This window comes from Mastigoproctus giganteus, chromosome 2 (genome assembly GCF_048544385.1).
Source record: "Mastigoproctus giganteus isolate SK-2022 chromosome 2, ASM4854438v1, whole genome shotgun sequence".
NCBI classification, from domain to species: Eukaryota; Metazoa; Arthropoda; class Arachnida; order Uropygi; family Thelyphonidae; genus Mastigoproctus; species Mastigoproctus giganteus.
The window spans coordinates 23,135,471-23,149,402 of NC_143576.1; the positions used below are offsets into that span (position 1 = coordinate 23,135,471).

Consider the following 13,932-nt stretch of genomic DNA (forward strand, 5'->3'; position numbering starts at 1 on the left):
TTGAGAATCGTTATCTAAAATATAAACTCCATGTTGCACATTTTTGTGGTTGGCATACGATTTAGCTCCTCTATAATAATTTTGACCTGGTAACACATTTCTATGACGCAGATAGTCCCTTCTATTTCCTTCTGACATCCGTTTATGTCAGAAATACCTATCTCTACCTTGTCTGTAACTTACATTATCTACCTGGTTAATTTGCCTACCAAAAATCGCTTTAGGGTGAGTTTGTCCCTAATTAAACTTATTTCTAGGTATTTCCTTTGTTGCCCCTGTGTAAGAGTTCAGAACTGTCCTATTTCGATTATTATAATACATTTTATTTGCATTTTTAACCCCATTTCCATTAAAATTGCAATTTGTGTATTAACATAAGGCGTCCGATATTTTGGTAACTCAGTGTATTCGCGCGCTCCGCGACTCGGGCACGGACGGTTAGAATAAGTTGGCGTCGGTCGGGAGCTGCTCGGACGACGGCAAGCGGCATAGCGTCTTACTGCCTGTCTTGCTTCGTACGTAGGGTTACAGTATACATGCTTCCCAGCATAGCACGGAGCAGGAACGCGTCTCTCACTTCTGGCGAGTTCATTGCTACTGACGCCTGAGGGCATAGCGTCTCTTCGTTCGTCAGACCGCGAACACGTAACTGGACGCTCTATTATTGTAGGGTGAAAAAAATGGATAAGCTGCAGTATCAAAATTTTGACATCGTTCCGTTTCGTAAATTGGCGTTTGTAAATTATTACAAGTCGCGTTACTTACAGCTAATGCTTTAAGTGATTGTTTTAAGTCCAGTATTTCATTTTGTAAAGGTTTAATAAATTTTTCAAAATAATTTTCCTGCTGGCTACCGACTACTTCATTATTAGATTGACAGTATATGGCATTAATTGGTCTGTGTTTTGTTTCTGTAATAAGTTCATTTGTCTCCTCTCGTTTCGAAATAACAATTGCTTGATGGAAAGTGAGGGGGTTTTGTGACAAGACTATCCTTTTAATTTTATTTGAAACACCCCTAAGAAACTGGGCTAACATTGCCTGATCTAAAATTGAATTTGCTTCGGGAGTTTCATTTTGTATTTTAAACGCCTTTCTTGCCAGGTTTTGAATTCGGGCTCCAAAGCTGGCGACATTTTCGTTAGGTTTTTGCACAGTATTAGCGAATTCGCTTAAACAAGTGACTATGGGTTCCGTTTTTTCAAAGTGAGCTAAGAAAGCATTTTTGAACACGTTATAATTTTCTTCCTTACGCAATTCAGTGGATTGTGCTAGAAATTGGGCTGCTAAAGAACGAAATTTAGATCTTGAAATAGCGATCATTTCTGAGCTTTCCTAAGCCGCTAATTTCCCTACGCTTTCTAAAGTTTCAAAAAAATATTGGACTGATGGGCCTTCGTCTGTACCAAAAAAAGTAGGCACCAAACTTAGGTAACCTGCGATATTAGCCACATGCAGTCTGTCAGATCCGGGAGGGGATTGCGTTTGTTGCGTATCAAACAATGGGGCAGAAAGGTCGGTTGAAGTTTGTGGGATTTGTTCTTCCATGTTGGATTTATAAGTGTCTATGTTAAATTAGACGACTCTATTAATATTTGAGTAAAATTTGGGGTGGAAAGGTCCCTCCAAAATAGTGTACTTACCTTTACGTAGCTGAAACAGAACTAAACAGTTAGTACTGAGCAATGCTAAAAACAAAATGAGTTTCTAACATATAGCAACTAGAATTTTTTTTTTTGTAATTTATTATTATTATTTGTTTTGACAAATCAATTAACTACTACTAAATGCTTCTAGTTGCTAATGTTACTACTATGTATGTACTTGAGGACTATGTTATTTGTATTGCTGAAAAAAAAACTAAAATTAATTAAAATGCCTCTAACCATTCTCTGTATACACACAAAATCACTAGTGTTAGACGTTTCCCTTTTATTCTATTACCACATTAATCCCTTTATTTGTCTACTATTCACTAGTTACTCTTGTTGTGCTTTGCTCTTCAGTTTACAGTAATCCTCATAACTCACAAGCTTTCATATATAAAAAAAGAGGTTTTTCATCCCGCAAAAGCACATTTCATCCTGGTCACGATTAGCAACCAGTGTTCCACAGGCTTTTCCGTCATATTATGCTCTTGCCTATCAATATACTCGTGAATCCTCGCTATAGCAAGTCAGCACAATATCATGTGAATTCCAGAAAAGCCTGGGTTTCGAATGATCTATCTAGTGGTTCAAATTAGGACAAAATCCTGCGCCCTCAAGTCTCACTCAACATGTCACAGTGAGCGTACTCGCAGCGACAGAATTGCGTTGTGTTTTTCATCCCGAAACAACTCTTAGCTAAGGGCTGGTTCGAAATGCCGCCATAAATGATTCTTTTAAAAAAATGATAGTTAGTGATTTGCATGTATTGAAAAAGAATGATCACGACATAATTTTAACAAACAAAACAGGTTTATTTAACATATGTATACAAATGAGTACAATATAACTGGTAAATAAGTTAGATTAATTGGTATTTAATTGTTAGACAAATTAATTGAATGCAAGCATTATCTTGCTGTTAGCTATATTACAATGTTGTAATATTCTTCATATGGTTTTTCCACTAATTCCTTAGCAAGTACAAATAATTAGTGTTTGTCATAACATATCACTGTTCAAAATATGAAACAGGTAATTATATTATCTTAATAGTGTAATTAGTAATTGACAATTAAATTAATAAGTCGCATTATTATTAAAGTTGAATACTAAGAAAATAATACAGTTGTCGGGGTATATTTATGTGAGGAAAGGTGTCTTATAAATGCATTAAACGTATGCAGGTAATGGATTCGGCTTTTGGGTGATTTAATACTGTTTGTTATCAAACAATAGGGGTTGACTTACCCGAAAATATTCTGCAACGCCTCGGGGGGGGGGGGGGGGAAATCTGTATCAGACATCAATACGATTCTTTTCTCATCTTTTCCTATTAATTATTAATTTACCTCTTCTTCACATAATGACAAAAATCGGCCAAAACTATCACTACTCTTTCTTCAGTCATGTCTTGCACCAAGATCACTGTGTCTCTGTGTGTCCGTCTTTCTTCCCCTTTTCCAATATATACCTCCGCATCCCCTCAACTGCGCTCCCTAAGAATTGTCTTATTCTCACGAGTCAACTATGTGGGGGGGGGAAGAATTAAATGGATACTGTACCATGCACGGAGTCGTAGTGACAATTAATATCTTTATAAAGGTCTTGTTATGCAAGACCTGCTGTGTCTTGTTCTGGTAATTTCTACTCATATAACAATTCACCGTTCTTCGGACCTTTGCGTTCGATCAACATTCTTGTCCGCTCAGGAGAACGGGTGACGTCACTGTGGTGTCCCCTTACGGCGACCGCACCCCTGGGGTGATTTGAAAGCGAAAGTAAAAGCTTAGCTCAAGTGACGCTATCGTTATATAATTTAGTTGTATAGGCCGTGAAAAATATATCAGGCATTATTAGGCCAAATACCTCTTGAAAGTAAGTGAAAGGGCTGAAAATGAAAATATTTTTCACACTTAACTTTCCAGGCCTCTTGTTTTTCATGGCTGTTCGCAAAGACTGTAATGTTTGGCAGCATTAATTGTTGTGCCTTTTGCCATAAATTCCGTGTAAACGATTCCTTCACAATCGAAAAACACAGTGGCCATGACCTTTACTTCTGATTGTGCAACTTTGAATTTCTTCTGCACAGGCGATGTTGTGTGTCTCCATTCCATAGACGCTCTCTTCGTTTCTGGGGTGAAATGTTGCACCCACGTTTCATCGCCAGTGATGATACGGCATAAGAAGTCATGGGCTTCCACAGAATAGCGTTGAAGGAAGGCCAGAGAAGAAAAAAAAAAACGTTGACCTTTGTGTTCTTCTGTCTGCGTTGGCAGTACAGTGGTATCGTCACCGTTCTCCCCACACCAGGTGGAAAAGGCCCGGGTTCGTATTCTGTCGGTGACGCGAGGAACTTTAATGGGCTTTTTTTCATTCCGTGGCTGAGTTAGTCGGTCTCAGGCGTAGATAGCAAGGTTTTTTCACTAGAAACTGGGGGTTTTCGTTCAGCAAAACAGGCAAATCGACCACAGAACACACGCAATTTACAGAAATAACACATAAACGGGTATATGTAATCATTTATGGGAGATCCTAATGTAATAATTTTTTTTTAGTCTGTCAGTGAATGAGGAACTCATCGCGCACACAATTTGCGATAGTCAGGATGTTCACGGACGATGGAATGAACTCTTCCTATCGAAATAACCAACTCTTTTGCCATTTCTGCGACTGTCAGTCTTCGATTATTGGGAATCATTTCATCAACCTGCATCATGTTATCTGCAGTGGTCGATGCTGATGGACTTCCTTTTCAATCAGCTCCGTCAGTTCTGTGCGACCACTTTCAAACTGCTAGCACCACTTCACTATGGCTGGACGAGGCATTGCATTTTCCCCATACACCGCCGTTATTTCACGATGAATGGCGGAACAATTCAGACGTTTCACCCACGAAAATCGTACTGTGCCGCCTAACTCAAACTTGGAGTAACATTCTAGCTGACGTGCCATTATGAACGATTGCTCCCACACAGCTGTTACCGCAATGTCAACGAAACTCACCTACCACGGGGCACACGATATGAACTCCATTCCGCGAAGGCGCCATATTTGTTGCGCAATTATACCAAGAGATGGCAGCAGGTGTAACTTATTCTTTTGAAGGCCCCTTTTACTAAAATGGCTCGGCATGGCCCTGTGTACCAAGAAATTGGACAACCGTATATCCAGAAGTTGGTTAACTCTATGACAGAACGTTGCAAGACTGTAATCGCAGCTCGAGGAGGAATAGCAAAATAATAGGACTTATTTTGCTGATTTACAGTCCATAATACTATTACGTTAACTTGTCATTTCAGTTTGTACACGTAAATGCAATAAAATGTACGTCGGGTTGTCATGATTGCCATTTGCATGATTTCTCATATTTCCATTAATTACGCATTTTACCCTTTGGGAAGATATTTATGGCAATTAGATATATCAGGTGGAATCTTTTTATTGGATTTCATTCACAGAGATATATATCCCATCTAACAAATGCATTCGAACATTTCTGCAAGCCGCAGTGCAGGGCAAAACACATTATTTGCAAAATTCAGAAATGATGCAGTTTTTTTTTTTTGTCCGCTACTATAGTTATTCTCCACACAAAATCTTGTAATTCATATTCTCAAAGAATTCAACCGCGCCATTGAGAAATATTTTCGTGTCACTGATTATTCATGTAATTATTATTATTATTATTAGCTACATGGTGCAAGGAAGCCTGAGGCTTATGGTGCACCAGCCAAAAAAATAAAAAATTCTAAGAGTTACCCTGAGAGAGAGAGAGAGAGAGAGAGAGAGAGAGTCAAAAGTAAAAGGGAATCACCAAGAAAGAGAAGAATGATGATATCCAGCTCAGGACCCTGGGTGTGCCAAGCCCATACTCACCTAATGTGAGTTCCTGGGGTTAAATATGTTGACAGTATCAGTGGCATTTGGCCATCAGAGAACTTTTGAAAGACGAAGTTAATCATAATTTTACTGTGTACCATGATGAACCGCAAGGTCTATTGGTTGGATCACAGAGTAATAAGATAATCTGTGGGTTGGATTCATCATTTGAAACATGTCATTGATATATTTAGGCTTGGAAGGCGTGAAATTTTAGGGGTATATTATGATTAATGTTACTTATTCATTAGAGTTAAATTAATAAATTACATTTTTTTATTTTAAGATTTTAAAATAAAATAAACAGAATGAAATATACAATAAAATTAAATCGAAAAATTTATATTTTATTTTTAAACGAAACAATATTTATCAGCTATAGAATGGTATGTGGATGCCGGTCGCAATGTAAGGTAGGCGGGGAGGGTTTCATAAAATTTTGTGTCTGCTATGATCATATGTGATTGATTCTGGCTGGCAGTTGTTCATAAAGTTGTGAAAATTGTCAAGAATTACAATACAAAAGAACTATTTTTCAAAGCAAATTTATACAATGGAAATTTTTAGTGGCTAATTTAGTTTTGTTGCCATTGTTTTGGGAATATTGCACACATATGGGTGATAATAATAATAATAATATTAATCCATGCGTATTTGTGTGAAATCGTGTGTGGCGCGTTTTTTGAGTTTGGTATTTGTGTGAAGTATGAAGCATTTTGATGTGCCCTTCCTTTAGCATAAATTTAATCGGGAGAGTAAAAGAACTGTGTGAGTGGTGAATACTTTCATGCCTGGTTATTTTGGTGTGATATATAAGACTGTAAATTTTACCACAATCAATGACTGACTGATTGTGCGTCAGTTATTTCTGTCAGGTTACAGGGACAAGAGTAGTAACTTACTATCTTACTATGTGTGCCAAGCGATTTACCTTAAAATGAACAGGAATTTAATTTTTTTTTTTTTTTAGGTAGTTAGCCGATTTCCCACAAAAGTTATTATTACAGTAATAATGAAAACAGCACTTAGGGAAGGATAAAAAAAAAAAAAAATGAATCGAAAAGATAAAGGTGTAGATGGTTAGTATACCAATGTTAATAATTTATTTCTTTATATATATAAAAATTATCACAATCAGACTTTCTGCCTCAAGTACTGTGGGGGGCAACTTAAATGAGATTTAATATTCTGTTGCTTCCAAAAGTTTATATTCATCTGTCTTTTCTGAGTAGTGCAGACAGGTGCAAGAGTAGCTAATGGGGTATTGTCAATGATATGTAGGAATTTTGCTAGTAAGGATAAGGAGGTGATTATCCCCTTGTATAAGGCAATGGTCAGGCCACACCTTGAGTACTGCATACAGGTCTGGAGGCCTAATTTTAGGAAAGATGTAGAGTAGCTGGAATGAGTATTATTATTATTATTAATGGCCATATGGTACAAGGAAGCCTGAGGCTTATGCTGCACCAGCCAAAAAAAAAAAATTCCCAAGTTACTCCCCTGTGAGAGAGAGAGAGAGAGAGAGAGAAGTAGAAAGGAATCACCAAGAAAGAGAAGAATGATGATATCCAGCTCAGGACCCTGGGTTTGCCAAGCCCATACTCACCAGATGTGAGCCCCCGGGGCAATACAGAGAGGGACAATGAGACTAGTGAGTAGAACAAAGGATTGCTGATACCAAGAAAGGCTTAAGTTCTGCAAATTGCAGCACCTGGAGACTAGGCACCTGTGAGATGATCTTATTGAGGTGTATAAGGCATTGAATGGTATGAGCAAGTTCAATGCTGATGGGATACTTTCTCTTGCTCAGATTCCGCACCTGAAGGGACATAAATTCAAACTGAGCAAAGACAATTGTAGAATTTATGTGCGGAAATTCCTTTAGCCAGCAGGTGGTTGATTGCTGGAACAAACTTCCATCTGTTGTGGAAGTTGACAGCTTAAATAAATTCAAGGCTGAACTAGACAGACTTTTGGAGTGAATAGATGGGTGAAACGGGAAGGGTTTTTTTGGCTAATGCTATATAAGCTTGCTTTCTTCATCATATGCCTCTACTAATGCTAATATCCATTCTTTGTGAGAATATGTAGTTTCGCTTCCTGTTCATTTGGAGAGGTCTGTTTTTTTGAATCCTTTCATTTTTTTGGACCAATTTCTAAAGATCTGTAAAATCAGGACTGAGCAGATCACAAGCAGTAGGACTAGGATTTCCTAAATCATTTACAGTATTTCAGGATTCAACTAAAGAAGAGAAAGATGTTACAGTAATTTAATGTCAGTTATATTATATGACTAAGCAAATGTTTTTCCTAAAATATAAATTTAGTCCATAGTAAACATATTATTCTAAATGGTTTTGTATCAAACTAAATTGTAGAATGGAAGCAAACAGTCACCTTCTAGGATATCTTAAATGGTTGTGTATTCATTTAATATATTTAGAACTTGTACCCAAGCATATACAAAACAACAGTGGACCTAACACCGAATCCTGTGGGACACCACTAATAACATTAGTCCATGAAGAGCAACACCCATTGATTACCACCCTCTGTCTTCTCCCACTTAACCATCCTTTTATCCATTGTAGAAACTTACCCTTAATACCATTCTGCTCCAATTTGTACAATAGTCTTCCATGCGCAACAGTGTCAAAAGCTTTCCTGAAATCCAAATATACGATATCAAAATTATTTTTTGCATCCAGTTCCTTTGTAACCACATCATAATATCCTATCAAATTTGTCAGACAAGACTTTCCCTTAACAAACCCATGCTGTGGCTGAATTATTGCTGCAGTCTTGTCTAGATGATCCTGCAATGCATCTTTAACCAGTGACTCCATTATTTTACCCGGAACAGAAATTAAACTAATTGGTCTGTAATTACTCGTGTTACCCTTCGATCCCCCTTTGTGAATTGCGGATACATTTGCACATCTCCAGTCAGTGGGAACCTCCCCTGAGTCCAAGGATGCTTTCATAATTATGGCTAAGGGTTTGCTTAGTTGCTTTGCCGCCTCCTTTAATATAACTGTATAGATCCCATCCACCCCAGGTGCTTTTCTTATGTTTAACTTCGACAATTTCTCCTCCATTTTGCTTTCAGTTATTACAGAATCATTAAGTATCCTGCTACAATTTGATAACCTTCTGCCATTTTCAAACATTAATAATTCCTCATGTGTGAATGTAGATGCAAAATAGTCATTCAGTTTGTTTGCTATCTGAGCAGGATCATCAACAGTTGAACCATCGATGTCAAGTGGACCAATCAGATTCATTCCCTTCCTTTTAGAGTTTATATAAGTAAAGAAATCCTTGCTGTTTTTCTTAGCTTCTTTTGCCAAGGATTTCTCGTAATCTGCCTTCGCCTGCCTAACCTCCTTTGTGACCTGATTACAGACTAGCTTATATCTGCCATAGGCTTCTGAGCCGACTGGGCTAGCCGGGTGGGTAAAATGCCTGCCTGGCAACCCAAAGGTCGCGGGTTCGAATCCCGCCTCGGGCTTGGATCAAAGTACTGCAAAAACCTTGGGAGGTGCATTATGGCCACAGAAGCCGATGCGCCAACAACTACCATAGGCTTCTGAGTCGCTTGATAATTTATATGCATCCCATGCATTTTTCTTCTCTGTCAGGAGTCTCATTAGTTCATTAGATAACCATTTAGGCCTAAACCTTGAACAATATTTCTTGATAGGTATGAAACTTTAGTAACATCCACGATTAATTCCTTGAATGCTTCCCACTTAGAATTTACTGTTGGTAACATCGTCAGTTTATCCCACTCTACAGAATTTAAAAACTGTCTGAGGCCACTGTACTCACCTTTATGGAAGCAAAAACCCTTTCCTTTACCCCTAATGGCAATTAAATCTTTAAGTAAATCCCACATCAGTACACTGTGATCACTGCAACCTAGTGGTTCCTTTATCTGCAAATTCTTAATACACGAATGATCACTGCTGATAACCAGATCAAGAGTAATACTTTCTCTGGTTGCCTCTCAAACATGCTGCTGCAGAAAACAATCATCCAATAAATCCACAAAAGTCTGACTAGTGTGTGAGTGACCAACCCACAAGTTCCAGTCAATATCTGGGAAGTTAAAATCCCTCATTATAAGACATTCCGATTTACTAGCCCACTCTGTTTCTCTGTACAATTGTTCATTGTACTCATTCGAGTCATTAGGCCTATAACACACTCCTACTCTTATTTTTGCTTTCGCAGTGCTTATGTCACACCAAACTGACTCAACAGTGCACTGTTCATCTATATCAACTGGATGCACTTCTTTTGATTTTATGTTTTTCCTAATTAACAGCATAACACCTCCTCTTTTTCTATCCTGTCTATCCTTTCCGTACACATTGTATTCCCCAAATTCCAGTTCCGCATTCCTTATATCTGTGTGACACCACGTCTCTGATATCCCAACAATATCCGTCTTTGATGTCTTGACCAACACTTCAAATTCATCAAATTTATTTACTATACTTCTAGCATTGGTATACATGCAATTTAGGCTATCGACTTCCACAACAAAAGATGGAAGTCTGTTCCACCAATCAACCATTTGCTGGCTGAAGGCAAATTTCCGCACATCTGTTCTACAACTGTCTTGCCTCAATTTGAATCTATGCCCCCTCAGGTTCTAAATCTGAGCAAGAGGAAGAAGCCCAGTAGCATTCAGCTTGCTCAACCCATTCAAGGCCTTATACACCTCAATCAGATCAACTCGCAGGTGCTGCAATTTGCAGAACTTAAGCCTTTCTTGGTAAGAGCACCCCTTTGTTCCCATCACCAATCTTGTTGCCCTTTGTTTCTCATTCTAGCAACTCTACATCCTGCCTAAAATGAGGCCTCCAGACTTGTACACAATACGCTAGGTGTGGCCTGACCATTGCCTTGTACAACGGGATAATCACCTCCCTGTCCCTGCTAGCATAATTACTGCATATCATGACTCCATGATGTGCCCTGGCAGCCCGTCTGCACTACTCAGTGAACTTCATATTCGATTGCACAATTACTCCCAGGTCTTTTTCACTTTCCACTTCCCTGAGTGTGCAACACACAGTTGGTACGTTTCTCTTAGGTTATTGCTACCCATATGCAGTACTTTGCATTTGTCAATGTTAAACTTCAGTTGCCACTTCTCAGTACATTTGCCCAACATATCTAGATCCAGTTGGAGTAGCATACTGCCATTACTGTTGTTAACAACCCTGCCAACCTTTATATCATCTGCAAACTTGGACATTAAGCCTGATATACTTTCATCTATATCATTGATGAATACACAAAACAACAATGGGCCCTGCACCGAACCCTGGGGAACTCCACTAATAACATTTGTCCATGAAGAGTGGTGTTCATTAATTACCACATGCTGTCGTCTGCCAATCAACCATCCCTTTATCCATTATAGCAACTTCCCCTTAATGCCATACCTCTCCAATTTGTACAGCAGTCTTCCATGTGCAACAGTATCAAAAGCTTTCCTGAAATCCAAGTATATGATATCAAAATTATTTTTGACATTCAGTTCCTTTGTGACCACATCTTAGTATCCAGTCAAATTGGTCAGACAAGATCTCCCTTTAACAGAACCATCCTGCGTCTTAACCATTACTTCTGTCTTGTCTAGATGATCCTGCAGTGCTTCTTTAACCAGTGACTTCATTATTTTCCTCAGAACCCAAGTTAAACTAACAGGTCTATAGTTACTTGTGTCACCTTTTGAGCTCCTTTTATGAATTGGTGATACATTTGCACACTTCCAGTCCAAGGAAGGAATTATATTTGTTTATTAAGCATAATTATCGAATAACGTTTCATCTATGTAATCTATACTCAAATTACAGTAAATATGACATTTCACCATTGTCAATCCTTAATAGCACTTTATAATTATGAAATTCCTGCAGTCATAGACCCACAAGAATTAATTCAAGGTCACCACCAGACAGTCTACTTTAGGAGTAAAGGGGTGATTGTGGTAATTTGATCTTTTGATTAATTTTAAAGGTGATCATATAAATGTAGAACAGAAAATGTGTAGAATTAATCTGTTTCTATTTCAGTCTTCATCTGTAACAGAAATTTAATGTTCACATTTACCCAACCAACCCTTTTTTCTGCTTCACTAATCCCTATACCTCCTAAATAGACTGTGTGGTGGTGACCTTCAGTTTATTCTCTTGATGGTAGAACTATAGGCACTTTACCAAATGGTAATGATTTTTGTTTTATGTTATTTAAAAAAAAACAAAAATTGTCTTATGTAATTTAGTGAAAAGATCTCCCCCCACTTCCAATAAGTAACTGATGTATGTAGTTTGAATAAAACCCTAGTCAAAACCATAGAAAGTGCTTATATTAGTATATAGAATCATGGTTTTAATCTTTATATACTTCATTTAGCATCCTTTTAACTTTCTGGAAGAGTATATAGTGATTTTTCATTTGCTGTCTGCAATATCATTTTAAGTTAAACACTATTCTGCATCTTAAAGGCTGAATTAGTCTATAATTTATTTATACAAAACGAATATTATCAATGTGAAGCCTTTTATTATTGCTATCAGTGTTTTCTAATTTGGTTAAAATAACCAAAGTTGTTTCAAAAAATAACTAAAGTTATTTTTTGCACTTGTAATATTTAGATATTTCCCTCTTATAGCAATTATTAAACAGTATGCTCTTGACCAACACTATCATGATTTGGAGGCAATTCTTATGAATCAAGATATTACTCTTCATTATTCAGTAATAGTAAAGTAAGTATATTTTAAAATTGTTTTGCTGTTAGATTGTATTAATTTTTATATGGTAGGATGCCAGTTATCCACACTAAATGCGAAAAAGGTGTCTGGATTACAGGCATACCTAAATATAAAAGATTAGGAGCATAGTAAATAAATTTGATGAATCTCAAGTATTGTTCAAATCATCAAATACCAGACATTGTGGGGGTATCAGAGACATAGTGTTACTCAGATGTAAGGGCAGAATTTCATTATGGGAGTACAATGTATTCAGAATGAGCACACAGGACAGAAGTTGGGGGGTTATCTTCTTAGAAGCATATAAAATCTAAGGCAGGGGACATGAGTGGCCAGTGCAATGTTGAGTCAGTTTGGCGTGATATAAGCACTGGGAAAACAAAATTGAGGGTAGGAGTGTTATAGACCTAATCAGTCTGATGAGTATAATGAACAACTGTACAGATATATAGAGCAGGCAAGTAAATCAGAATGTCTTATAATGGGGACTTTAACTTTCCAGATACTGACAGGACCTTGTGGGTTGGTCACTTTACACAGAGTAAAACTTTTGTGAATTTATTGGGTGATTGTTTCCTACACCAGCTTATTAGAGAGGGAACAAGAGAAAGCAGTACTCTTGATCTGATTATCAGCACTGACTCTTCAGCTGATAAGAATCTTCAGATGAAAGACTCACTAGGTGTCAGTGATCACATTGTATCAATGTGGGATTTACTTTAATATATAACTACTGTCAAAAGCATGGGAAAGGACATTTGCTTTTGTATACATGACTACAGTGTTACAGTTTTTAAATTCTATGCAGTGGGACCAACTGATGAAGTTACCAAGAGCAATTTGTAAATAGGAATCATTCAGGGAAGTAGTTGTAGAAGCTGCTAAGCTTTTTATATCAACTAAGAGATATAGTTCAAGGTATAGACCTAAACGAATATCAGATGAACTGATGAGATTTGTGGCAGTGAAGTAAAATGCATGGGATAGATATAAATTATCAGGGGATACAGAAACCTACAGTAGATATAAACTAGTCTGCAATGAAGACACAAAGGAAGTTTGACAAGCTAAGGCAGATTACAAGAAGTCCCTGGCAAAGAATGCAAAAAAAAAAAAAAAAAGCAAGCATCAAAGGCTTATATTAACAGTAGAAGGAAGAAGATGAATCACATTGATCCACTTGATGTTGATAGTTTAATTGATGATCCTGCTCAGGTTGCTGACAAACTGAATAGGTATTTTCCATCTACATTCACACATGAGGAAATTTTTAGGCATGGGAATGCCAGATGTGAGTCAAATTCTGGTGGGGAGCTGAATGATTTTATGATATCTGAGAAGAAAGTGGAGGAGAAACTGAAATTAAATGTAAAGAAGGTATCTGTGGTGGATGCAATTTATCCAGTTATGTTAAAGGAGGTAGTAGAAGAGGTAAGTGAACCTTTAGCTATGACATTGGGAGCATCCCTGGGTACCTATGAATTGAAGATGTGCAAATGTATCCCCAGTTCACAAAGAGGAATCTAAGAGAGACACAAGTAATTGCAGACCTGTTAGCTTGAATTCTGTTCCAGAGAAAATAATGGAGTCACTGGTTAAAGAAGTAATGT

At 37.5% G+C, this 13,932-nt stretch overlaps 1 protein-coding gene across 1 annotated transcript in view; it reads left to right on the top strand.

Moving 5' to 3' along the window:
- The first annotated feature begins 4,779 nt into the window (after window positions 1-4,779).
- The window catches only part of LOC150089220 (uncharacterized), a 221,521-nt gene continuing 212,368 nt past the window's right edge, over window positions 4,780-13,932 (top strand). Inside the window, exons 1-2 of the mRNA XM_090389912.1 lie at window positions 4,780-4,822; window positions 12,220-12,316. Coding sequence (XP_090246038.1) covers window positions 4,780-4,822; window positions 12,220-12,316 — 140 coding nt within the window. The remainder of the gene's footprint in view (window positions 4,823-12,219; window positions 12,317-13,932) is intronic.